Source organism: Kryptolebias marmoratus, linkage group LG11 (assembly GCF_001649575.2).
Source record: "Kryptolebias marmoratus isolate JLee-2015 linkage group LG11, ASM164957v2, whole genome shotgun sequence".
In the NCBI taxonomy this organism is placed as follows: domain Eukaryota; kingdom Metazoa; phylum Chordata; class Actinopteri; order Cyprinodontiformes; family Rivulidae; genus Kryptolebias; species Kryptolebias marmoratus.
Genome location: NC_051440.1, coordinates 21839288 through 21867188, shown reverse-complemented (window position 1 = coordinate 21867188; position 27901 = coordinate 21839288). Strand labels below are relative to the sequence as shown.

The 27901-nt window shown below is 37.2% G+C and overlaps 1 protein-coding gene across 2 annotated transcripts; it reads left to right on the top strand.

Moving 5' to 3' along the window:
• Window positions 1-7181: 7181 nt before the first annotated feature.
• LOC108237473 (protein arginine N-methyltransferase 8-B) lies at window positions 7182-27584 on the top strand. 2 transcript variants are annotated; one of them, XM_017418904.3, is made up of 11 exons: window positions 7182-7803; window positions 7976-8088; window positions 11977-12219; window positions 13368-13523; window positions 18215-18278; window positions 19254-19396; window positions 19556-19643; window positions 20846-20961; window positions 24227-24377; window positions 26057-26178; window positions 26583-27584. In XM_017418904.3, the coding sequence occupies exons 2-11, from the start codon at window positions 8044-8046 to the stop codon at window positions 26664-26666; spliced, it is 1212 nt and encodes a 403-aa protein (XP_017274393.1). In that variant the 5' UTR covers window positions 7182-7803; window positions 7976-8043; the 3' UTR covers window positions 26667-27584. The 2 variants fall into 2 exon arrangements, with proteins under 2 accessions (XP_017274393.1, XP_017274392.1); XM_017418903.3 differs by lacking the exon at window positions 7976-8088 and having other exon boundaries at window positions 7182-7924.
• The last annotated feature ends 317 nt before the right edge of the window (window positions 27585-27901 follow it).

The following is a 27901-nucleotide window of genomic DNA, read 5'->3' as shown; positions in this document are numbered from 1 at the left end:
GAGCAGAATGGCTAAAACTCTGTCTCTTCTCAGCATAAGACGATCTTAGTCTAAAACGGTGGCGTGAAAGGTGGCAGGTGATATGCATTCCTTCATGGAATGCTAGGCCTTTACTGTGTTTCCACCTCAACCCTCCCCTGTTGACTCTGTGATTTTGAGACTCCACTGATAATTAATCAAGACACACATGAATGTGGTTATGGCTAATGGAAAGTCGGCTAACGGAGAAACGGTTTGGGTCTGCATATTTAGACAGGCTCAATCAATCTGTCATGTTCCACAGATGTGTGAAAGTAATGAATATGAATCGGTGCTCCAGAATGAATGAGTTCTCAGCCTTTATATTGGCACAATGCCCTCAGGATGTCACCTGCAATGAGCCATTTTACAGCCCGCCTCGCTCCTGCATACTAAACAGTGCTAACTGGGTGTTCGAGTCTGATGCATGTCGTGATGCATTTGTGAAGGTTTCACTCCATATTGACGGGGTCATCAAAATGTGAGTTAATGGTGATTAGCATAGATATTCTGGATCTAAATGTTAGAACCTAAAGGCCAACACGTATCTAAAGACAACTACAACTTAGGCCACACAATTATGTCACACACACACAGACCAGCTGGTTGCACCTTCAAAATGATTGGTTTGATTTTAAAGGGCACAAGTTAGACAGAATGGACATGGTGCTAATGTCTAAATCACTGCAGCCACTAGGAGTCATAACGGACATGATGAGGGTCTGCAGCAAAATGAAGCTCTGATTAATACGTGAGTTGTATTTTATAGCCTGACTTTGGGGTTTGAATGGTTGTTATAAATGCTCATAAATACAAGCACCCAAAACTACACAGAAAATAGCATCAGGTTCAACCTACAGAGTTATAATTGGAGTATTTTTTTTGTCACAACTACTAAAGAAAACACAAAAAAAACTCATTAACTTTAGTTTATTAATTTTAATTTCCATAACATAATTTGTAAATTATATATACAATATATTATAACAACTTTTCAAAACAGTAGGCATTTATATATACATACATATATATATATATATATATATATATAAAAAGTTCTTGATTATTTTTTTTCATTATTATAATTCATTTTGTGATGATGGACACCAAAACAGAAGTTTTCCAAACCCCACCTCTACAAATTTGGTAACATTTAAAAGTCCAAAATGTCCTCTTTACAGTACAAAAGGAGTTAGCTCAGTGGTATGAAAGTGGTGGGAGATATTCCAGTTTGCAAATGTGCACCACCAAGGACAATTTTGAACTACAAGTAGTCAGGAGTGTATGGTAAAATAACATTTTAGCTCCTTGAAAAAACCTTGGGGTGTTAAAGATCTGAGTGCTCTTAGTTGAAAAGCATCTAAGTGCTTTAATGTTAGTCTCATCCATTAACACCTAACAAAATAAAACCAAATTGGATCTTTGTGGCAAAGACAAAGTTCTCAGGTCTAACTGTGTTGCATTTCTCAACTGAAATGTACCATATAATCACAGGGTTTATATAAAGACCACAAAAACAGCACAATAACCTTTCCTTTGCTCTTAGGACAGTATGGCTCAGGTAGTGGGACAAGATATGGAGCCTCGGGACAGCCAATAAAATTGATTATTCTCTGCTGTTGAAAAAGCTTGTGGTGAGACATTTAACAAAGGTGGTTCTTGGCTTGTAATAGTGACAAGGAGCAGAGGGCCAAATATTGATATTTTCTGGTACACAATCAGAAATGGCTGGAGGATGTGGCAAGAGAAAGTCTACATGAACAATAAATGTATTGATTCACACTCTCAAAATTGTTTTGTTAAGCATAAAGTAATTTGACCCTTTCTATATAATTGTCCTTTAAAAGGTTTTACTATCTGAACGAGTCTCATAAAAACACAACAACAAGGCTTTGTTAGGACAAATGTTTTTTTTTTGTTTGTTTTGTTTTTCAAGATTTCTAGATGTATCAGTGAACACAAACCACACATATTTCCCCATAGAGTCTTTATTGCTGTGCTCCACAGTGTCACAATGTTTTCAGATGGAGGGGAGGCGTGTGCACCTTCCAACACCCTATAGCTGCCAAGGATGATTTGCACAATGCAGCTTGCCAGTTATCCATTCTATCATATTTCCACATGATTAACAGTCAGGTGAATTTGACATCAGCAGGGATTTTGTTTATTTGTTTTGTTTCATCTTTAGCAGTTTGTGAGAATAAAAATCTGTCAATTGCAAAAATGAAACAACAAAGGACATCGAGAAGATGCTGAAGTGATAAAAGCTCTCTGTGTGTGTCTTTGTGTGTCTTTGTGTGTCTTGCTGTGTGTGTGTGTGTGTGTGTGTGTGTGTGTGTTGGGGGGAGGTTGAGTGTGTCAGCCCACATGCAACAGTCAGGTTTTGCACTCGGTTCCATTTGATCCATTTTCAGTTTACGGTTTTGTCACACAGACAGCAGCTGATAATGAGAAGCCAAAACAAGACTTTGCATTTGAAATAACATTCCTCATGTGAGCAAAATGGATTCAAAAATATAATAGACATAATTGGATTCTCTGGGAAGGCCAAAGCTACAGCAGAAAGCAGCTCAATACCTCAGAGCCTGCAGCAAAGATCTGTAAAATCAGCAAAAAATGATTTATGTTGTGATCAACTCTCATATGGATCTCATTCTTTTATGTTGACTATATATTATGGTTTGTTATTATTTACCTCATCTTATTCTCTGCAACAAGCTTGTAAAGCCTAATTAAAAACAAATAATATGTACGTCAAACATTCCTGTCTTTGCTTGTGCATGTAGTTTTGTGGAGCAATTATGCTTAATTACCAACTGAAATTGTCATATTCTTTTAACATTTGGCTCTATTATCAAGTGGTTTTATTTGGTAAAAAAAATACTTTTTTTGTAATACTGAGAGATTGTGTTAATGAAGATCTGCTTTCATACTCAAACCTTTCTGTGTGGTAAAGAATATTATTTATTTACTTATGAAAAAACAGATTTCTTTGTATGTACATCAGCTCATTTGTTAGGCTCCCTAATAAGTTGCTGTGACAGCTAAGCAAAAGAGACTTCAGGTCATTGTTCAACAAACTAAAATGTCATATCAATGGAATAATTCTAGTATTGTTCCAGGCAGCTAATAAAGCCTTCAAAAGAAAAAAAGGCAAGTTCATCATAGAAGGTTTCATGAAATTGCCATTATAAAAAGCAACAATGAAAACCAAGCTGATCCCAAAGATAAAAAAAAACAATGAGAGGCAAAGAGTTTTTAATAAATAATAAACAGATTATATTTTGAGAATTAAGACTAAAATGAAATGTATACCAAAGATTTAATTGAGAATGACTACATCTGTGACTTTAAACATCACCATGTCACATTTTAAAGCCTTTATAAACACATCTTATCTTTACATAACTACAGGGTCTCTAAAAAAACAGCTGAAACAACCACATCCAATCAAACATTAAACCACAACACAAAACAGACCCTAATAATGTTCAAAGTTAACCTTTTAAATGTCAGTCATCCCACTGTTACAAGCCATGTAAAAGGAAAAGAAAACGGCATCGTCACACCATCAGACCTCATCCTCAGCTTCGTTTCACCACAGTGAACTCTAATCAACACAGAACAACAAAGAGCCGAAAAAACAAGGGCAACTGTGTTAAAACTAACCACAACTTTCAACTTTCAACTGGACGGAGGTTGTTCACCATGGACTCAACACTGATGTGACTTTAACCAGCACTTGTTTCAATTCTGCATTAAACAAAATGAAAAACAAATGAAAAATAAAATGCCTACTTTTAATTTGTATTCTAGAAGTGTTCCCCGTTTGGTGTCCTGTTGAGGAGAAATCAGGTCTCAGTTGCGGAGTCCAGATGGGGGAAAAGTTGGTCCTGCAAGCTATCAAAGAGATTAATGAATGGTGGAGGAAAAAACATCAGCCCATCAATGCATTGATCTCCTGGTGGAAAAATCAACAGACTGATGATGAGCAGTAATGAGGTCTTTGGCTAACATGACTTTGTCCCTAAAACCTCTGGTTTGTCAAGTTCTCCTGGAAACAATTAATGAGTAATTAATTCCAGCTTTCTGTGTATATTTCTCCAAAGTCACCTGCAAATGAGAGAGTTTTTGACATATTCATGAAAGTGTTTTTCTTATACAAAGATAAAAGCAGTGTACTCAAACACAGGGAGCTTCCTCTCCACCTGGAGCAGGACACATTTGGAATTCACTTTACATGTCAGCAAACACACACCCAGACAAGCTGACGTGAGCACCACAGATTTAAAGCAAGAGGCTGCTTCTTTTTCACTCACTCCAATGGCTTGACTATTGAAGATCCAGATTTGCTTACTGACAATAAGCTCATATAACACATGAGTTGGAAAGTTGCTTCTAAAGATGAACTCACTGGATCTGAGTAATTAAAGATGAAAGGAACCAACGCTGAGCCAATGTCAAAACAAGAGCACAGCAGAGTGAGCTGATTTTAAATGGAACACAGTTTGACGTTGTGAAATCTGCCTTAAGAGATGAAGCCAAAATGAAAACATAACATGTAACAGCTGTTCAAGTTGAAAGGTAAACTGCTAGTTCATGTACTGTGTGACATTGTTTATTTTGTGTATTTTTAAGTCTACGTCCAGAAAAATTTAAGTCAATATTCAAACAAAAGAGAAAGTGTCGCCTAATTGTCCTATATTACCTATGATCAGATATTAATGTTTATGAAGAAGGGACAGTTCCTATTGATCTTAGCGCTGCTCTTTCATGTGGAGGGAAAAAAAGACTATATTTTTAACATCAGTCATGGTACCAGACTAGAGTAGTACATCAAAGAGTAGCAAAATAAGATAATGAAGGGATGTAAGTGCATCACCGGTTCTGATCCTGTGAGAGGAGAGGTGCAACGATCCAGAGAGAAGGCCAGGGCAGCCAGTGTGAGTGTCAGCTTTGAGACAGACCATTAAAAATGAGACCTAGTCACATCAGTAATCCCCTTATCTGCATGATCGATCATTTGAGTGGTAAAATATTGACTGCAATGCTGGAAGACTCCCTAATCAGGTATTTTTCTACTTTTTTTTCCAAGTCATGCTGCAGCATTTTTAATCTCATGGCAATGTCAGTATGTTTGCTCAGTCCACCACTTTCATCTGGATTTAAATATTTCTTTAGATACCCCATTCTTTAGTCCTTTAACATTTAAAATTAAATAAGAAAGACCAACAACCATTCTTGTGAACTATAATAAAATATAATAAGACAGGCCCAGACTCAGCTGCACTTTGTCTTTTGTACAAAACACTCTAACAGTACAAATAACCGAACGTTATCTGCAGAATGTTCTCATTATGAAGTACACTGTATTCACATTATCACTGTGAATCTCCTGAAAACCTCCATGGCATAATGGCACAAGATGTGGGCGACGAAAAGAGCTTTTGGCCAGGTTTCTATCTTGGTGCCTCATGTATATCTGCCTACCCTCTGATGAATAATGTAACAAGTGGTGAGTGGTGTGGGTGGCAGAGAGGGATGGCCTCTCCTCAAAATAGACATGAGTGTAAAAATTTAGAAAACCTTGAAGACAAAATACGGTAGCAAATGACACATTTATAAAAAAAATATATAAACTCTTTATTATTACTTAAAAGTGTGCATATCACCCGCTCCTTTTATGCCAGAGTTTTAAACTAAGATCATCTGATGTTTTAGCTATTTTGATCAAACTTTGAAAATAATGTAATGCAATCTTCTGTGATATCCCATATTGTCCCATTCAGACTATGTGCTGCTAATGAATATCAACTACTAACACATCAGATGTCACAGTAGCTCAATACCTTTAGAACTGACTGAGGTATATGTATTTTTGTGTTGGCTAACACATCTTAGCAAAGTGTCTGTAAAATTGACTGAATTGTAGTCAATCCATCACAGCTCAGAATATGTGTTGAGTATTAATGTCAACTACTACCACACCAAGTTTTAGGATTATATCTGTAAACATTTTTGCAAAAAAAATATATATATGCAAAAACATGTTTTTTAAACCGGGCAATAATAATTCAGAAAACCAAAATATGTTAGACATAGTAAAAGTGGCGGGTGTGTTCATGTGAGGTCATTTTGGTTGAGTAAAAAAACAAATAAAGCAACTTCCAAACAGGACTTTATTTCTTTACTGCAGAAGCCAAGGTATATTTTTGTAGGAATGGGATTAGAATGAGGCACCAGAAAGAGCTTAGAAAATGTGTGAAGGTGTGTGAGTTCATTTTTTTTCCAGGCCAATTTTAGAATGAAGCCAGCAGGTGAAATAAAGGTAGTAGTCAGCTTTACTGTTCAACTCACTGCACACAAACTCACTGCACCCGACCAACTCACAACCTGTCAACTCACTGCACAATATGTCAAGTCTATCAAGTTTTTTTCTTTTCTTGTTTGCATAGCAGATATTTTATTTATATTGAACAGTGTAAGTTTATCATAGTATAATGTATGATTCATATTAAGTGTTTTATATTGTATAATTCAAATTAACTGTTTTATTCACATTAGGGTAAGGTTTTTCTTAGATATTATCTTGACGCTTGATAGCTGCTCAAGGTTTGGTATAGAAATCAACAGAAGACAGGCTCAACTTGAGATCTGGTCACATCTTGACTACATGGTTTTTACTTTGTTGTTGGTGCAGGGATGTATCATCCATAGGTGATCTGAAATGTACTGTGTTTGGCGTGCAGTTGTTACTCACAGGTTAGTACTGTGCTTGTGTCTGTTATGTTCTGTGCTCGGTATGAGGGAAAATTAGATGGAAAAGGAGGGGAAGAAACAGAGGGGGGTGGGCTGAATATAGAAAAAGATAACGAGATAGAGAGGAAAATTGGAGGGGGTACTTTTAGAGCTAGATTAATGTTAGGTTTTAGGGCTGGGATGACTGGGAAAGTGTATAAAGTAAGGTCGGGGTTATAGACGCTATATATCTGTACAGAAGTTTATATTACTATATAAAGATGTTTACCTCCATAGGTAAATATTGTTGTGAGTCATCATCATATAGATATGATGCAGTGAGTTCTCATCACCTGGTGGGGTGATTTGACATCATAGTGCAGTGAGTTTGCAGGCAGTGAGACAGGGGTGCTCAGATCCCCCCTCTCTACACCTCTGTGTGTTTCTTCTGAGCATCATCTCGTTTCTTTTGAGAGAACGTCAACTTTGTGTGACCAGGCTTTCAGCACTTTGCGCAGACGGAGAGCGGATCAGCTGGAGCAGAGATGCAGATGGGGTTCTGTTCCATTAGAGATGACATTAACTGTGACATGAGCTGCTGAGAAATCCGCCGACACATTTCTGTGCAGCGGAAAGTCTCTCGGCAGCGGCTGCTATTTTTAGAAACAACGCTGCGGTGGAGGAATCATTCAAACTGGGGCTGAAACATTGTGTTCGCGACAATCTGCTGCTGCTTTCCCCCCCCTTCTTCTGAGATCTCTGTCTGCGCCCGCCCGGCCATCATGGGACGAGATGTTGCAGTCCTGTCGCGTTTATTTCAGCTGATCCCAGATGATGCCTGCTCCTCTGAAGCTCTCCAGGAAAACAGACCGGTGGGCTGCAAACTTTTCTGCCATGGGATCCATCACAGCTCGCAGCAACAGTGGCAGCATTGCTCCAAGGACTCCAAGTAGTTTTGTGTCTCTTTGCAGTCTTATTTTTTTTATAGCACTGCAGTTTTCAGCATGAATGAGAACAACTGACCAGAAAAGACTTAAAAGTCTCGAGGTGAAACACACTCTTCTTTACTTTTATTAAGTGCACATTTCTGCGGGCTCCTATGGGAATTAGACACTCGTCCCGCTGCATGCTCCTCAGGAGAAAAATGGCGGAGTCTGAGAGCTGCGAGGTAAGTGTTAGAAAGAGCTGATTTTTAAATATGAGGGCTCCTTTTTTGCAGAAACTGTCAGGGAGCGAAAAGCGTCCTGCACCATGCCATCTGTGGACATGTGATGGGATGTCCGGCTGATGGTACTCACTCTTTGCGATGCTGTTTATTCTAGAAAAAGCAAGGTAAAAATGCTCTGTGATGTTTGAAGTTTGCAAATGATTGATTATTGGAGGAGACGATGTTAATGAGTCATTAAGGGAGTCATCTCCTCAAGGCCCAACATCAAAGCAGTCCAAACCTCATGATAATAAAAGAACATGTTGTACTTTATAATATGGGCCAACAGGACAATGTGTTGCTTGTCGGTTCTGCTGGGAATGACTTGAGCTGTCCGAGGTGCTGCAGTGCCTCATATAAACGTAGGAATGTTGAGACTAAATGTGTGGAGCAGTTTCTCAGAAGGCTGAGCTGGGACGTCATATACAAAATTAACAACTGGAAGCTTTTTTTTTTTTTTAATGCAGTTCCCTTAAAATTACTCATTGCAAAGAATTAAATCAAACATGAAAAGGTTATTTTGAGTTATATCAAATGGTGCAGTTTGAAAGAGTTTACTCCTGTAGTTTTTCAGATATACTGAATGCAATTCTGAAATGAGGGCCTGCACTCAATGTAAACCAAGCACTTGGCTGAATCCTCCAAAAATCAAATGGAAGCATCATGTGACTGATCTATAGGTTGGTTGATATCTCTGAGTTGCGGAATCAGATAAACTTAAAACCTCAGGGAACGTGTTTAGGTGGAAGTATAGGAGTAAATCTGCTGCTAAATGCAAAAGAAAACAAAATGATCAAGTAAGACTGCTGTCAAGAATAAATATCGGGGATCAAGCAGGGCCGTGAAGCACCTTAAAGACCGAGCTCAACGTTCAAACACTCATGGCTTTTGCAAAACCTCCTTTATACCAGTAAGTTCTCAGTCACTTTGGCTCTTTCTGTAGGTAAACAAGTGCACCAATCAAGGTCATGAATTTCGCTTACAAATTTTTGATATAAGTACTCATCAACAATCAACATCGGAGAGACATTAGGTGGATTTTGTTTATTTCTTTATGATTTAATAATTTTTTATGATTATTTTTAGTCCGGTCTACATGTCCATTGAGTACCTTTAATTGTAAAATTCATCTTCTGTTGTTCCTTCTGAGAACTATGAATTTGACATGTTGTCACTTTAGCCTACTTTTTAAATGAGTTCTGCACCACATCTGAATTCATGATGCGACTGTATACAGCTGTGATGCTGATTTATGTGGATGGGAAGCATTCTAAAGTTAGAGACAGCCTCATGTTGCTTCATTGTGCATTATTCATCACAAACAAAACTTCCTGAAAGCATGTTCTTGGAAGAGGCCATCCACAGACTTTCAACATTTTATTTATATGTTTACGGGCAGAAAGTAAGTGATGCATTACAGTAATGATGTATATTTTTCTTCTACTGATGCCTCTGAGTGTTTTGTGTTTGGAGAGGCATCTAAGTGCCTCAACAGCTGAAGATCAATTCTTCTTTCTGGCTGTAAAACTTCCTTTGTCCAATGAAATAAAAATATAATATGGTGATTTATTGACATGCTTAAAGAGCCCTCACTATAACAGACCAATATAGGCCACATCTGTGATACACACAATAAATCCCCTTCATTTCTTGTTTAAAAAAGTTTACACTTGAATCAACTTTAAGAGCTGTGTATAAAATGTTTGAGTCCTCCTTTCTAAACAGAAGGAAGCACAGAAATGTCCTTCTCAAAGAACAAGTCTCACCTCATTGTGTAGACCTTAATACAGTCAGAAATGGAATCCTAAATGTGTAGCTGTTCTGAGGTTAAAGTCAAGAACTTGTTTTACTTATTTTCTTTTGACATCTCAGCTGCACTCAGTGCACCTACTCTGGTATCAATCCTTTAACCTTATTTGAAACTACATCACATTATAAAACCCAGAGGGATTTTGTTTTTTCTGCTTTGTAACTTTGTTTAGAAAGTGCACATTCGAGTCTATAAAATTAGACTTGGCAACCTCTGTGGCCCAATGTTTTCACTCTGTCAGCATTGGATTGAAGCTGGCTGTTTATGAAATCTATCCTTTTTAATTTTTCACAAGATGTCAAGATTTATTCTGCAGTCTTTATACCTGTGACAGTTCACAGTTTACAGCAGATCAAAACGTAATGCCTTGCAGCTTAGTGAAAAGCCTTCTTAATGATGCAAATGATTAACCTCCTCCTCTGCTCATACGCTGAGCTCTGGAGGATTAGGAATTAAAAGGATAGTTTGCTGTTTTGAAGTGAGATTTAATGGATTATTTATGAGTAGGCAGTGTCGTACCTGCAGTAAACACCAATCAGAGCAACCTAAAATGCTTTAGTAACTATGCTACATCTGTACTTGGAGCTGGCGCAAAAATACACCAAAAACAGGAAACAAAGTGAGGAGCATGCACATAAAACCTGCATGCTGACTGTGAAATGTAAACACAGTGAGAGGAAGTAAATGCCCTCGGGTTGCAGGTTAGATCGAAGGTGGGGCTATGACATCATGGTTTTCAAAAAGTTGAGCTTTTGCTGGCTAGATGGAAGTGAAAGGGTGGTGCCCCAAGATATTTTCACTCTGGAACCTGTTTTCAAAACATAGTGTTTTATGGCTCCTAAAATGCAATTTCTGTGTAAATGAAAGGCAAAAACAATTAAAAAAAAACCTTTACATATTCTCAAAAAAGGTTCCTGTGTGGACAGCTCCTGAGATTGTTCTGATTAATGTTTAATTTAAACACTGACTATTCTTAAGTAGTTAATACATGCTCTCTTCAAAACCCAACCTAAACATTTCAGTTAAACAGTTGATCCTTTCTTTGTAATTCCAACTCAAATCTTTATTAAATATGAAATGTGAAATTTATTGTGGACCAAGGTAACAGAGCTGTAAACTGACAGCTTTACTTTGACCTGTGTTGTACACAGATCAAAACACACTGCTTTCACATGTTGTTTTCTTGAATATTTAAAGGTATTTAAACCCATGAATTAAAGAGATTAGAAAGATAAATAGTTTATGATGAGACCTTCAGAGACACTGATATAAGAAGGAGCTGATGATGGAGGAAATGAGAGCCATAAAGCAAATCTTTTAAATGATGACTAACCAACATAGATAAATAATGTCATATGAATTAAACGTCATACAGGATATTATAGCTAAAATTTGTGTTAAAAACCACAGGAGAAAAATACATTTTGGAAATCAGAAGAAAAAGATAAAGCAGTTTAGTTAAAACATTCAGAAAATAAAGTTATTTAAATATCAAAACTAGCCCTGTAGCCCTGTGACATAAACTTTGGTGAATGAGTTCAAATAAATGTAAAGTGAAGAAATAACTTAAAATGTCCTCAAAGAAGCTAAAGCCTGAACAGGCCCTTCCTTTTCTAATGCTCCATCTCAAAACCAATCTTTTATGACTCTCAGACTGGTAGGTTTTGTGGTTTTACACAAACAGCACTGAGGGCATATATCAGTGTTAGCAGTGAGACGGTATTCCCTAAATATTAATAAAAAAGATAACTCTCATTTATTCCGTTTTTTCCCTTTTTAAGTTCTAAAATGACGCTAAAATTATGAACATCTTTGGCAGTCATTTCAAAACAATAATTTCATCATGTTTTCTTAGATGCATGAGAGTTGGATGGAGAACAAACACCCGAGTGGCTTAGTACCTTTATTTGGAGACGTATAATCCCTCCAGTCATCTTTTTCACTTACAATTATACTCACACATATCATGGTGAGACCTTCTCTGCAGGCCTTGAAGGTAATAATCAGTGTGTCTTCTGTGTCATTCAGAGCCTTCATGTTCTGCTGACAAATGATCTGACATTGTGTCACCTGTCAGTGTATCTCAGTGTTTAATTCACTGTATATTCTCAGTGTATTAAACTCACTTGGGGGTCCTAGTTGCAGACACAACGAAACAAATAATCCTCGGTTTAAAGTCTCCCTCTTTTTTCCTCCCTTTTAGCAACCACAGCTACAACCACAGCCGATCCGCATAATTCCTTCGGTGCAGCCAACCTCGTTGCCCAAGCCTGTGCCTTGTGTTCAGCATGTCCCTCGACCTCTCCTCCCACCCCCGCACACCCCCCATGCTGCCAGCCTCCCTAGCTGTCCAGGTCGGGGCAAGATGGCCAAGTTTCTTAGCCCAGAGGAGATGACCTCACGGGACTACTACTTTGACTCCTATGCCCATTTTGGTATTCATGAGGTACATTTTTTTTAATGACAGTATAATTATATCAGTGTTATTGCTCTTTATTAACAAAATAAATTTTTAAATCTTCAGAAAAATGTTTTAATTACATATAACCCTGACAAAGTTAATTTAGGAAGCTTCATCATAGATAAATCATTACTGTTTTAGTAAATCAAAAGAAGTTCTAACATTCAAAGCCACATAACCTGCCATGATTACCTGCATATATTTCTGCTAATTATATTTCTATGCCTTTTTGTTTTGCAGGATTTTAGGCCTTATATGAACACTCTGTTTTGTGGTGTGTTTGTGAGGTACATAAATGATAATTGTGTGTGAACCTGTCCTGAGGCAACACTCCCAGGCTGCTTACTCTTCTGTTCTCGGCTGTTCACAACCTTTTAACCGTGACTTTTATGCCACAGAGAGTTTTAGAAATGGCTGAACAAACATCACAGTCTTCAGTCAGCATAAAAACTGAACTCTCCCTGAAATAAATTTATGCGCAGAAGACACTTTACATATGCCCTGCTAAACTCCTTACACTGCCTGGAGCTGATAAAGAAAAACAAAGGAATAGGACATTTTAAAACTTGCAAACTTTTAGTCTTTATCATCTGTGATGTATAAAGAAGACATTACAAACCTTCATTTTCTTCTTTGGGAATATTTTATCTCCACTGTTCAAGTTGATATTCTGATCTGTAAGTGTGATTATTTCCACCTTCAGAGTACAGCTGTTTAAAAAAAAAGCCTCAGAGGTGGTGAGAAAAAAAAAAAAGTTTTGATTGCGACTTGTGTGATGAATTTTTTATATTTCTGGAATGTAGGTCAGGTGTATTTTTGTCTTTTTTTTCATACTTTTCTCACTCACTGCATGCAAGATGTGTGAAATGAAAAGTGATGCAGACAGGTTAAACCTGGAGGCTCATGAGGATTATGCAGAAACACCAGCCATAGATTGAATGTAAAACCAAACAGCTGAGAAGAAGCTGTGAGATTAGCTAAAGTCTGTGCACCATTCCTTTTTCTTCTACTCCAAATTTCACAAAAGATCCAGACCATTGTTGTTCAACAGGTGGTTTAAATGAATCAAAAAACATTTGAATCCTTTCTAGGGACAACTGTAATTTCTCCATCTTATCATTTTTTTGAACCAGGAAATGCTGAAGGATGAGGTGAGAACTCTCACCTACAGGAACTCCATGTACCACAACAAGCACATCTTTAAAGATAAAATAGTGTTGGATGTTGGGAGTGGGACTGGAATCCTCTCCATGTTTGCAGCTAAAGCTGGGGCAAAGCACGTGTATGGGGTAAGATGTGTTTTCTCCTGGTGCATCGTGGTGTAGCTGATCCATCATGTTGGAATCACTGTAGAGCTGCATGGTGTAGATGTATTGTATGTGTATGTCTTGTCTGGCATGCAATTAATGAAAGTATGATGACTTTCAGACAGAAAGGCAGTTTTAGAGCTCTCACTGTTTGTCTGCATTTCTGAGAAAACATGCTGTATGTTCAACTGTAGTTTGAGATGATTAAGTGGAGCTTATTTGTTGCACAGCACATCCACACAGAGTGTACATGCTCAGAGGAGAAGCGATTAACTTTGACAAATTTTGTTTTCTGAGCTACTGCTTGGCATTTTAAGGTTTCTGTATGACTGATCAATCAATTATTGTGTTTAACTGCTTTCATCATTTTGCTGTCTCCATCAGTTTATCTTTCTTTGTCTTTATGCCTATGTTTTAAATGATTTTTACAAATGAGACTTGAGGGTTTTAGCTAATATTTAATTTCAAGAATCTAAGTATCAGTTTTGCATCAAATCCCTTATATTGATCAGAACTAAAGCTTTAAAAGTTTATAATGAAATAGAACTCTGAAGTAAGTTAAAGCTAAAATAACAATGACATTTTCAAGTTTTGCTCTTTCCTTGCTGAACTTATTTCAGACGTGTATGTCAAAGGTTACAGCTCAGCCAGAGGGGAGACATGAATTAGGAACATGTTCCTTTTATGTCTTCGGAGTAAAGGACAAGTAGGAGCCAACAGGGATGGCCACAGTGACACTGACTCTTCCTGACATGAGTGAGATATATAAGAGGAAATGATTAAATGAGTGCCTCTGTTGACACACCTCGAGGTATCAGTACTCCCAATGAGCTCCCAATGACGGACACATGACTAATGGCTATCTCTTCCCACTGAGATTTAGAAAGCGATGAGAAATTATCACCAACTGGAAGCCTGACATTTACAGCTTTATTAGCACATACCATTAGCGCAGTAATTTGTGGGCACTCATGCGTGTATCTAATGCAACAGTATTGCTGATTGTTTGTGCAGTTGGTACGGCCCGTTGTTTGTTGAGCACCAATGGGCCCAGAAGCATCCTGAGTAGTCCTCCACGAATAACAAACAGAGAGTTCAGCAGGGCAGTTTCAGGGAAGCTGTGATAATGCATCCTGTGTGCTTGTGTGGTGGAAAAACTGATGCTCTTCATAAGAAAATAAAAGCCAGAGGTTTATATTTTTGTTTGAGTTGCATTAAAACAAAGAAAGTCCCAGATTTATTTTTTTCCATCTCCCAGTTAAATGTGTGTGCATATGAAGCATGTGAAATCAATTTCTGGCCTACAAAGAAGAAAGCTCCCCAAGACTCCATGCTTTCAGGACTGTGCACAGTGCAGCTGAGTGCTTTTGCTTTTCCACCTGCCTAATTCACAATGGTCCCAGCCCAGCCTAATAATTTTATGATTCAGAGCTCCTAAGGTTGACTCAAATGGTTTATTATGACCAGATGGATCTCTTGCAGCTTTTAAGGTCTTCATACCTGAAACAAAAAACACTATGATAAGTGGAACTGAGTGTTAGGATTCAGACTCTTTGACTCTCCAATGCTGTAAAAGCCTATTGACAGATTTTTTGCCAAATTGTATTCTTAGTATGTTTGAGACCTGCTTAAAAGAAGCATGCATAGTTTAGTATTTAGCTATCCCAGTACTGTTTTCAGTGGCACCCCCATATTGTCACCCTAAAGTTCTGAATCTGTAGGCATCAAGTAACAAATATGTCAGTTAAAAAATAAATAAATAAATAAACTGGTACAGGTGGCATTTCAGGGAGGTAAAAACTGGATAAAAAAGTGGTGGGTATGATAATAATTAAAAAAAATGGAAAAAGACAACAAATTCACAAGGTGTTTAAAATTCCAGTGGGCTCAGTGGCTAGTCGGAGTTGAGCACTGACTAATCTTAAGCTTAATTACTTTTAATTAAAAGGCCCTGGCAGCACTTCAGTGACTCTAACAGAAGCATGCTCCCTTGTAAATTATTTCCCTTTATAGTCTTTTACCTTTCGTCTATTTTCAGCTTGACTCCAGGGCATCTCCTGCAAAGCTAAATTAACCTGCGTGCATGATGTCAGCCGATAATCCGCCCTTTGCTGGTTACCTGCTGCTGTCAGGCACACAAGTCATGTACATGCTCGGAGTGAAAAAACCTCTCAGACTCTGCAGAAAGCCAAATAAACCCTCACAATGTTTTATTAATGTTATTTTTGTTGTTGTTTTTAATAAGTTTGACATTTTATCTGACTTTTTTCCCCCATTTTTTGTCTTGTCCTAGTTTGTAAGATTTTCAAAGATTTGCTTTTCTATTTCGGTAATAGAATCATTTTTTGCTTAAATAAATCATTCAGTAATATGAAGTCATTGGAAAAGTTAAATTAACTATCGACTCAGGTGTTTTGTTTTCATCAGGACAAAAATGGATGGCATCCACAAACAGAAACTAAACAATAATTGCAAGTTTTAATACTATACATTTTGTATTGGGATCCCTACACACATCATTAAGCTGGTGGCAAAGAAAATGTATTTTATCACCAGAGTTCAAGTTAAAAACCTAAGATCTGTGTCAACGATTCTGATCAAACATAAAATATAGTCATATTCTCCCATTTTGTCACTAAGTTACCATGAATAATAGCTAGAAGTGTTTTTTGTAGAACATTAAAATAAGTACATTTGAAATTGAAATAGATTCATGTTATTTATGCATTGCTTTACATAAACAAAACTAATCAGTTTATTGTTTGGTCTAATTGTTTATTTTTACATTTATGACAACACTCTGTAGATATCCCTGAGATATTATGTTCTAAAATTGGGTCTTGGGAAAACATAACGTCTGAGGCCACATATGTGTCATAGATGAAAGCAATAAAAGTAGCACCACTGTATCTGAAAACTGCCATGCAGCTGTTCTAGTATATTTTTGTAATCAAAGCATCATTATGCAGTATAAGATGTTTGCTAAAGTAGGTGGCAAATATGAAGGGGTTTTTTTCTAATTCAAGTATGCAATTTTTTCTTTTTTAGCAGAACATTGCATCAGAAAGAGATGAGCAGTGTGACGGACTTTAACCTTTATTGGTCATAATGGTGTGAACAATCCTTGTATACTGTACATACATACATTACACATCATTTGGTGCAGTAAAGCATATCAAATTAAACCTCATGTTATGCCTCACAGCTATAATTACAACATGAGAATTTGTAGCAGAAAATGAAATATAAATTTCCATACTCACGCCCAATATTATTATTTATTGTATGGCTGTGAGAAGAAGAAGGCTGTGAGTTTGCTTTTGAACACAGGCACATCTGGGACAAACACAAAAAAACCAGGCAGCTTGTTTTAGAAAACTGGACCATAGTGAAATAAACCCACCCTCTGCAAACATAGATCAACTCTTGGAAACAGCATAAAGTCCCTGAATCTGATCACCTCATCGGGTGCATGTAAGATGAAGAAAGATGAAAACTAGTTAAGAATTTGACGTGCAAACCACTTAAAGAAAAAGTGTTTAAAGTGTAATTTAATTATCAATTGTGTCAAATGAAGTGGTTGGCTCTAACAGAAGTAAAGCTGACTTTTTCTGAGTCATGATCTTGACGTCAGTAATCAACTTGAATGAAGACGTATTCCTGCTATGATTGACTCAATAACCCCAATTACAACAAATTATAAAATCTGTTATTTTGCAGCTAAAAGAAAGTTTAGATTTTAGTCTGTACCTATTTGTTGTATATGTTTGGGGCGAATTTTCTGCAGTAGAAGTAAAATCACAGCACACTTCTGAGAAACAAGAAAAATGCCAGACTTTACAGAGCATCGAAGGGCTTCAGTCTCAAGCCATGTCAGTTAGGTGAAAGTGTCAACCTTTTCCAAGCTGAAACTGTAAAATGCTGCTTACACAACCTTACATCAGATAGATTAACACTCAGATAACATAATTCACCCTGATGTTTGCCTCAGGGATGAAGTGAGCAATTCTCCACAATCACTGAAAGGTTCAGTGTTTGACATGTCAAACATTCACAGCAGAAAACAACTATTTGGAATGTGAGGATGGTGAAATGAGTGGAAAGCGTGGGCTCTTCCCCACGTGCGTGTGTGCCAGAAATCAAGTTCCTGTTTGTGACAGCCAGCTGTGATTTGTGAGTCTCTGTCAATGTTGATCAGATTGAGTTGACTTCAAGATTTGCAGACTTTCTAAAATGCCTTTTATAAGTCTGTCTTCAGCTGCCTGAAGGGCTCGAACTATGGTTGGGTTTTCATTTTGTTTTGCACTGAGGTGCTGCTGCCTGCTCTAATTTAATACTCGGTTGTTTTCTACATATTTACCTAAGTTTTTTTCATGCTGTGCTTTTACTAAGCTAAGATGAAACACAGTAGTTTATCAAAAGTCATAGTTTTTGCTGTCTTAGTCAATCATTAATTGATTTTGTCTTTTTCCTGAATTGATATTGTGAATGTTTATCAAAAATCCACACAAGTAAAAAAAATTGGATTTGAAGCATGCCTGTCAACTTGAGTGAAGCACTAACATTCAAAGTTATAGATAAAGTGATGCCATGTTTTATGAGTTTATTAGATATTATACTAAATATGTTCTTTTTTTTAAATTAACTTTTTTTTTATTATTTATTTTTGCCAGATTGAGTGTTCCAGTATATCAGAGTACTCAGAGAGGATCATCAAGTCCAACCACCTTGACAGTGGTAAGAGCTGCAGCTGCTTCACTTCAGTTCCTCACTCTGGTGACTTTGAACTCTATGAAAATTCAGAACAGCTATGAAGTTGTGATCATGAAAGTGAGTGAAGATTAAAGAGGAAAGAGAATTATACAGAAAAAAGAAGAGAGGAGTTCTGTTTTTGTGAAGAACAAAAGAATTTACTGTGTAAATTTGAACAAATAAATACCTCTACTTTCCCTGTCATGCGGCCATGCATTTGCTCATTTCTGTTATTTTTTCAGGCATCCTTCCAACTTTTGTAACTTCAAATCCTATGGTTTTATCACAGCAGCCTTGGAATTAAAAACTAATTTCCTGCTAGCTTTGCACCTTGCAAATAATAACTACATAAACCATCCTGTCAGCAAATGTCTAATCCATAAACCCATGAATACCAAATATGCTCAAGTAATTTAGAAAAGTATCAACACTGTTTGCTGTGAGTTGTAGACAGTGAATAAGTCGGAAGCAATCAGCTCTCGGAGTAAAAAAGGATTCACACCTCATGCTGATGGGCATTTTTATCACCAGGGAAATTCTTCAGTATCTTCCTGTCAAAGTAAAGCAAACAACAGCTGAAGTCAGTTGATCTCTGGCAGAGAAAAGATTCAGACTTCTATTGTGGTCCCAGCTGGGCCAAACTATCAGAACACCACGGCTGAGATGCCAGCACATAATGTTTGAACCAATGTGCTACTACTCTGAGGGTTTCTCTTTTTTTTCTGTTCTTTTACCTTTTTTTCAGAATTTACTATTCACTGCACACAGTAATAGAATATGGCATAAAACATTGCTTCCAACAGAATAATGGATGCTATCAACATTCTCTTTAATCTTTAATTTCATGCTTTGTATTATTTATTTGGTAATATTCAAGTTTTTGCCATATTCGTATCATTTTCAACAAGGCCTGAAGGTTTGAAATTACATTTAGCTTAAAAGATTTGTTGTCTGTTTCAGTTATCACCATTTTCAAAGGAAAGGTGGAGGAGGTGGAGCTTCCAGTCGAGAAGGTCGACATCATCATATCTGAATGGATGGGTTACTGCCTTTTCTATGAATCCATGCTGAACACTGTCATCTTTGCAAGGGACAAGTGGCTGGTATGACATGTGAATTGTCTGTGTGCTGATGAGTGTTTCACTGCAGATTTTTGTTGTAGTCTGTGTCTGTGATAATATCAATCAGTCTATCGTTTACGCATCTCTGATTAAAAAAAAAGACTCAGATTTTTATTTGTTTGAATTCATTTTCCCAAACAGAAACCTGGTGGATTATTGTTTCCTGACCGAGCCTCTTTGTACGTGCTGGCCATCGAGGACAGGCAATACAAGGACTTCAAAATACACTGTGAGTTCATCTCTAGTGTTTGTGTGTGAGCTGGACGCTTTCCACTCACTTGTGCTGTACTTATTGTGCTCCACGGGGCTCCTGGATGGCTTTAACAAGAAAAGGATGAAGAATGGATGGTTGTTGAAAAGTGTCCAAACCTTCATATCACACAAGTTTTCCAGCACTGATAATAATCTTCAACTATTCCTCAGGCACAGGGCTGGGGGTGATAATTGACTTCATAGATCAACCAGCCTCTCTATCACTCATCCCACTCTAAACCTTCCAGGAGGACTGTGGGCGATGCTTTGCTTGTGGACACAAAGCACAGGAGCAGGTCTGCTAAAATATTGTTTGGCCAACGCACAATCCAGATAACAGCAGGCGCACAAACCCGACAATACACTATTGGTCTCTTACTTACTGAGGAATCATACAACCAGGGTGCTCCACATAAAATGCAAAGAAAGTCACAAGATATCAACTGAATGCAGAGCAGAGTTTTTTTATAAAGTCTGATGAGTTTATTTTTCTCTGCGCTCACTTTGTAACATGCACACAGTGTTGACTGTGATGTGCACATATTGACTACAAAGTTATTCTTTCCCCTGGCATGAGGCCCAAGAAGACCTTTACTTTGACTTCGAAGTGGCCCTCTGAAGGATCTCAGTATTCTAAGAGCATCCAGTGATTGTTGCTGCGACTCTCGGCTGCACACACTCTTAGATAAGTGGGTGGAAAGAAATGTAAATGCACAACATCACGAAGGCCTCTGGGGGTCTGTGACCTGTTCATCATCACCAGTTTTAAGTACTCAAGTTGTTCACCCCTTTTTTAGGTCATGATAGAGATGTTTGCTTGCACATTATCCTAAGAGGCTGAATGAATAATGTATGGGACAAGTTGGCTTTAGCAAAAAAAAAAAAAAAAAAAAGAGGCAAAAATCAAGTTTGACTTCAAGGAGACGTGTTTACAAAGCACTGATTTTCATTTGCCACAATAAAAATCCTTCCAAATTGTTGGAAAGTGTATTCCAAATTCATAGGTCAGACCATTCTAGTATGCTCCATGAGTCCCTCTATTATTTTTCAGCTGTAGCCCAACTGTTTACAACTATTTTTACAGAGACAAGGAACAAAAAAAAATCACGTGCTTGCCGTTAAAGAAAAACGCAGTGAAAAGTTGGCAATAAAGTGACTCAATGATGCTTTATTTCCCAGGGTGGGAGAACGTGTATGGTTTTGACATGACATGTATCCGTAATGTGGCCATGAAGGAGCCCCTGGTGGATGTGGTGGACCCCAAACAGGTAGTGACCAACTCCTGCTTGGTGAAGGTCAGTACTGCAAAATATGGGCTACCTGCTTGAGTAATGAATATTGATATGCAAAAGATCAACTGTAAAGCAATTGAGAAAAAAAATTCACAATTCACAAAAAATCATTACAGATGTTGCAAGTATTTTAGTATATTCTGAGTATTACGCTCAGATTATAAGTTCTGTATTGTGCCATTGTTAATAATTAGCTGACAGAACAACAAGCTATTAAAACATTCTAATTTTCCTGGGATAGATTTCATTTCTGGCTCTGTAATAGTATTACATTAAATACTTTTTTCCCCACAAGGTTCATTTTCAAATAACATGAATAATGAGTAAACATCTGTTTGTCTGTACCATTACCAAAAAATCTCATAAACATACATCTACAGCTGACTTTGTTGTCAACCCAGTTCAAGATGGCTATCACAGTTAATCAACATCAGTCTACACAAAAATGTCTGTACCTCACTGAATTTTACAGATACTGTGCTAATATTTTGTGTGGTAGTAGCTGACTGTCATCTACAACACATACTTCAAGCACTAATAAATCATATGGGATATTACAATATCACTTGATATTTCACACAATGTTAATTTCAAAATTTGACCAAAATGCTCTATCATTTCTCAACATAGAATGAGTTTTGTCACCTGCCTTGCCTACTGGTGGTGGTCAGAGGGTCCGGTGGCGCCGGTGTAATGGCAGCCTCACTTCTGTCAGCTGTGGCTGAATGTAGTTTACCACCATCAGTGTGTGAATGTGTGGATGAATGGGTGAATGACAGAATGTAATGTGAAGCACTTTGGGGTCCTTGGACTTGATAAAGTGCTATACAAGTGCAGGTCATTTACCATTTAAAACTCTGGGATATGCGTTCCTTTAAGGTATACTAGACCTTTAAATCATTCTGAACCAGAGCCAGGTTTTCCTTCTGGTCTGCTGAGTTTGCATAATAATCCCAAACCATTTTGGCAAGACAGAAATTATCTTTGAATAACTCAGAAAACTTAGGAAAATACAAAAAATGACAGTTTTATTATGTTAAGTATATTAAGATGTGATTCTAGCATAAAGGATTAGTACATTGCCATTCTTTACATTGGCACAAAAAAATAATTTTGCTTTGGATTGATTTCCGAGGTAAAGCTAACACATACAGTTCATAACTAATCAATGACATAATTTGAGTGTTGAACATGCTGTGTGGCTCTGCAGGAATGAGTTTGACCTTGATGTGTGGCGGCCTCTTGCTGTGTGAACTACACTCATCAGGTTGTTGTGCCATGCATGACAATAGCAGCCTGTCTAGTCCCCCTGATTGTGCAGCTTGTCATAATGACCTTCTAATCGCTGGCATTGATTACTGGGTTCTGTTCCATTTCACCTCTGTCCTGATGGAAAATTTGGTGCAAGTCGTACCTTGACTTTTCCATCAAGCATTACTTTGTTTTGTTAAAAAAAAAAAAAAAAAAAAAAAAGATTAGACATGAGAGTTAAAAGAAGGTTTGAATAATGATGGTGGCGATGCTGTCTGCCTTTGGATCTTGTGGTAAAAAATCCTGACAGCAATGATACCCTGTTGGGTCAAATTACTTCATTTAAGTTACAACTGAGGAGTTTCTACACAGGACCTTCTGTTATTACACCACTGCTTTACATTTTGCAGCAATACTCAGACAGGATAATGAATAAGTGAAGCTGTGAATAACACTAACAACTTCCATCATACTGCTCTATTTTATTTTAATACTTTTTGTCTTTAGATTAATAATTACTGCAGTTTAAATACTATGGAAGATTATACTGCACTCTTAAAAATGTAACTTTAATTAGTTTTTTTTACTGCATGAACAGAATAAATATTTGTTGAGTGTGTTTTTTATTTATAGATTAGAACAGCAGGGTTGATCTGAGAACAGTTGATTTTTTTTTAATAGAAAGCAAACATAAGTTTCAGTCCTCCACAACAAATGTTGCATCTGGTACCAAAAACCACCAAGCTAGTAATAGATCTCTATTGATAGTGATAACACATGCATCAACAGTGTCTATATGATCTTTGTGCAGCAAATGTTTCAGATGAACAAGAATGAATTATTCTTACTTATCTCAGCTAATATGGTGTAGAGTTGTTCACACAACAGTTAATAAGAATATGTAAACAGATGCTCTTCTTTACACATGATCTTCTGAAATGATGCTGCTTCAAATGTCCAGTTAAACTACAAAGAACCAGGGGACTTTTGCATACTTGAGTTTACTTTGCATAAAAAAGACATCAATCCTAACGTGAATTAGAGTCTTGACATGACAGCATCCTTCACAAGTGTCACTGGCATCCTTCCATCTTTGGCACAGATTCATGAAGTTTTACTTGCAAGGGGTTTGCAGTGAACTGTTGTAATATTTTTATTATTCAGGCGGTTTTCTCCGCCTGAAGTGGTGTTTCGCTTTTATCTAAATAACATTCGGGTTGAATGTTATTTAGATAATTAATTATCCAACAACAACCAGTTAATTTACCAACAAGTCTTTAACTGTGTTTATTCCTCTCATCATGGACAACAAGTCCTGTGAATTTGGAGACATTTGTTCTTTTCTTGCAAAAGTTACCAGGGGGGAACCAAATATTTCAGCCGTCTGAAATAATCGGTTCCCCCTCTAAAACACAGGACAAAAGTAATTTACCAACAAATCCTTAACTGTGTTTATTCCTCTGTATTATGATATTATTAGAACATTTTATTTTTAAAAGAATGATGTTTTTTTTGTTTTTTTAATGAGAAATATTTGCCCCTCTAAACAATTCTGTTAATAGATAAGTCATTATTTACGGAGACGCAGGGGGAACCGTATCTGATGGGGGAACGCAGCTCGACGTAACAGCAGCAACTCGAGCACATTACTGCCTCCTATATGTCAAGAGGACAAATAACACCTTTTCTGTTTAAATTGTCAACCCGCCACAGTGGCATGTGTTGATCAAATTCACCCGCCACTTCAAATATTTACCCGCATTTGGCCGGTGGTGGGTGCTAATTTCCACCCCTGCTTGCAACACTACACTTCATGCTTAAAAAAGCTTAATGCACTCCCAAATATTGGTCTTTTGACGTCATTAATACAATGCACACACAATAAAAAATTCACAAAAAATAGCATCTTTCAGACACTTCCCAAAGGTTTGCTTGAAAAGTAATAAAATAACTATTGTTTATTTTTGTATTTATTTATTTCAAATGGGGTCACTTATTTGAGTCTGTATTTTTCCAGGAGGTGGACCTTTACACAGTAAAGCCTGATGACCTCTCATTTACCTCATCTTTCTGCTTGCAAATCCAGAGGAACGACTACATCCATGCTCTGGTTACTTACTTCAACATTGAGTTCACTAAGTGTCACAAGAAGACTGGATTTTCCACAGGTAAGACCTCACACACGTTCCTTCAACTTCCTGTGCAGGGTATAGAAATGCATAATGGGCCAATTTGAAGCAGCTTGCAAGCATCAGAGGCACAGTTAATTTGGTGAAGTTGAATCAAGGCTTTGGGCAAAGAAATGAAAGAAAAGTGTTCATCACAAACAAGCATTTCAAACAATAATACTGTAGTTCAATGGCATTTGAGTCTTTACAGTCTTCATTTACATTAAACATGAAGCTATAGACAGCAGCTACTCAGCTAACATTTGCCATATTTGCTCTTAAAGACCTGAAATCTAGAATATTGTTGAAAGTGATAGAACTGAAAAAGTGACAGATTTAAATCAAGCAGACTGGGAGTTTTGACCTTAAGAACAGTGAAGTTTTTTCTGACCTGCTGTGTTTTATATCAGTCATAGACTAATTTGCTAATTTTGTTAAAAAAATCCCATGTTGTGCTCAGAAATATATCTGCTCACAGATAAACCCAAACTCTTTCTCGTGTCACTTGTTCAGAGCTTTTAATTGTATTAATTGAAACAGTTGTTCCTGTATTATGCAGATTTTAAGATCAGATAAATTAGCACAATCCAAACATTCAAAGTGGTGATGGGTAGCAACAAGTTAAAAGCGGTGTGAGTCTGACCTCTAGTGGTTCTGGAGCAAAAAGCAGCTCATAGTAAATACATTAAATCAAGATGAAGCTCTTGGCTCTTTTGAAATAAACAAACTCAGATCATCTTGTATTTACCAAGACAACCATCACATTCTGCCTTGAACACAAAGAGATGCATTGTATTATTTCCAAACATTAACTGTTTTTCTCCTTCTTATTTTCCTGCTATTCATTTTCTGTCAGCCTGTCATTCAAGACAGTTTTCCAATGACAAACCTGATAATTCACCTGCCAAAAACTTTAGGATTCATCTCAAACTTGTATATTCAGAGACAAAATGCAGCTCTGAAACTCTGTATCAGACAAACACAGACTTTTAACTTCAGGGAAACTGGCAAGTATAGGTCAGAGATTTCATTTCATGCTTGTCAGAAAAAAATGTCTTGTCATCTGTTGCATTAGCATAAGAAGCAGAGCTACTTTGAGTCTTTATTGAACCATGTCCAAAAAAATTACTGAGCCAAGCCTGTCCAGCAGCCAAACTGACTGACAGGTTCCTTTATCTAAAAACTTACAAAAGGCTTGTCTAAAATGCCACAGAGACCAAGCTGCTTCAGGAAGAAATTAAATTTAAGTGGGTGACCTTTCAAGCCTCAGGCAAGTCATCAGTGATAGGGCACTTGAGAAGTTTAAAAAGGCAAGTGTCATGTTAATATCTACGGTAGGTCTCCCTGTATTCTGACACACAACAGGTGGAAGGTGGTATATGAGTCCAGATAGAGTGGTAATTTAATAAAAAGACCAAAGTTGAAAGATTTGCAAGGGGTTGACTAACTGTGACAGAATAGAGGTTTAAAGTTGTGAAAAAACAACAGTGGTGTTGTTTATAGAAGGCTAAGTGACAGAGACATTGGAAAACATATTTACCAGTTTGGCCACCAATTAAAATCAATGCCTTTATTAAAAGCATCTATAAAGGATTCATTGACTTTGAAAAAAATAAAGACTAATGCCAAAAAATGTCTGTTGACCATTGTGAATGTGCCTCCCTTTGTGTGAATTCCAGCTCCAGATGCTTCATACACCCACTGGAAGCAGACCGTGTTTTACCTGGAGGACTACTTAACGGTGCGAAGAGGAGAAGAAATTACTGGCACCATTGCAATGAAACCCAATGAGAAAAATATTGTGAGTATTTCATCTAAAATAATTACCGCTTGTATTAGATTATTTGTCATCCATCCAGGATTTATTCCCTTCACAATCTGCCCACAGCAGATTGTTTTCTTCTCAGAGCTGCGTAGCGGCCAAACAGGCAGCTGCACTGCAGAGTTGAACAAACAACAGATTCCACTGTTGACCTTGCCAGTGTCCTTCCCTCCCCCTTAAGGGATGGAGAAGCAGTGTTTGCTTTCTCTTGTTGCCTGACACAAATACTCTGTTTATCTTTGCACCACGTCCTGCTGTCAGGTCAAAATGAAACATCTGATTGCTCCCTCGCTGGTTTTCTCACTCTTTGCTGTGTGTTTGATCAATTGTTGTCTCAGTTTAACTGAAAACCATCTTTCTTCTCTCCATTTGCTGAACTGCAGCGTGACTTGGACTTTACTTTTGAACTGGATTTCAAAGGGCAGCTCTGTGAAGCGGCGATATCTCACGACTACAAGATGCGTTAAGTTGGATGGTGGTCTCCCACAGAGTTTGAGTCCAGAGCACCGCGGGGAGACGGACACGCAGAGGAATGTGTGAGGGTCAAACAAAACGAAACAAAAAGACAGGCCAAAGACCAGACAGAGATGGTCCTATCAATTCTATCAATACTGACACTTCACTGCAGAATGACAAGAGGATGTCACTCTTCCAGACTGTTAACCAATTCTGAATGTAACACATAACTGGTCCAAAACATTTTCTAATGATGAATGTTCCTGATTATTGATGTGTTAGGCTGAGTTATATATCCATGTTTTATCCAGCACTAGTTTTCACAAGAATTTAAACATTATAGAAAGAAATCAGTAGACTGATTTTACATCTTGAGTTCCTGTTTTTCTCTACATTATTGCAGAATGAAATGAGCAATTTAATTTAGATAGAAATATGCCATATTATGTACTGTAATAAATGAACTGTAACAGTTTTATAGGTGTGAGTATAGAAATAGTGGGAAACTATCAGTAAGTGAACACCACAGCCAAGGATAAACAAATGTACAACGTGAGCGGTGACGTCTTATCAATATACGAATGATTTTTGTTTTTGTTTCGTGAGTATGCAGTAAAAACGTACTGAGGCTCAGACTGTTGCACAGCTTGAAAATCTGTGTTCTGTGTTTCAGTTTGAGCTGTGAGGTTTACAAGTCAGTAACATTCATCCTACAAGCCTTGATCAAGTGCCCTGTGTTCCTTTTCTGCATTAATGAATTGAACTTATTGCTAATGTTTCATTCAAGCACATTTTTATCGGGTTTAGAAACTTATTTGACTTAAAACAGAAAGCAATTAACAGAACATGCAGCTTTTACTCTTAGCATGTAGGTCGATTGAGTAGAAAACAAAAAAAAAAGTGAAATACTGTCTTAAGTTATGTATAAATAGATCACATCAATCAGATTGTAGATTGCGTACAGGTTAGACGGATATTATACAAAAATGGGATTCAAGACCACATTTAACACTTTGCACTAAGGGCACTGCAGTGTGCTGAATCCAAAAATGTCTTTCACTTTTACTTAATATCAAGGCACTGCCAAAAATCTTCACATATTTTTTTTTCCTCTAGATTATGTGAAAACGTATTGGGTCCTTCATCTTTTGCACTGTAAGGACAAACTTAAACATATATATATATATATATATATATATATATATATATATATATATATATATATATATATATATATATATATATA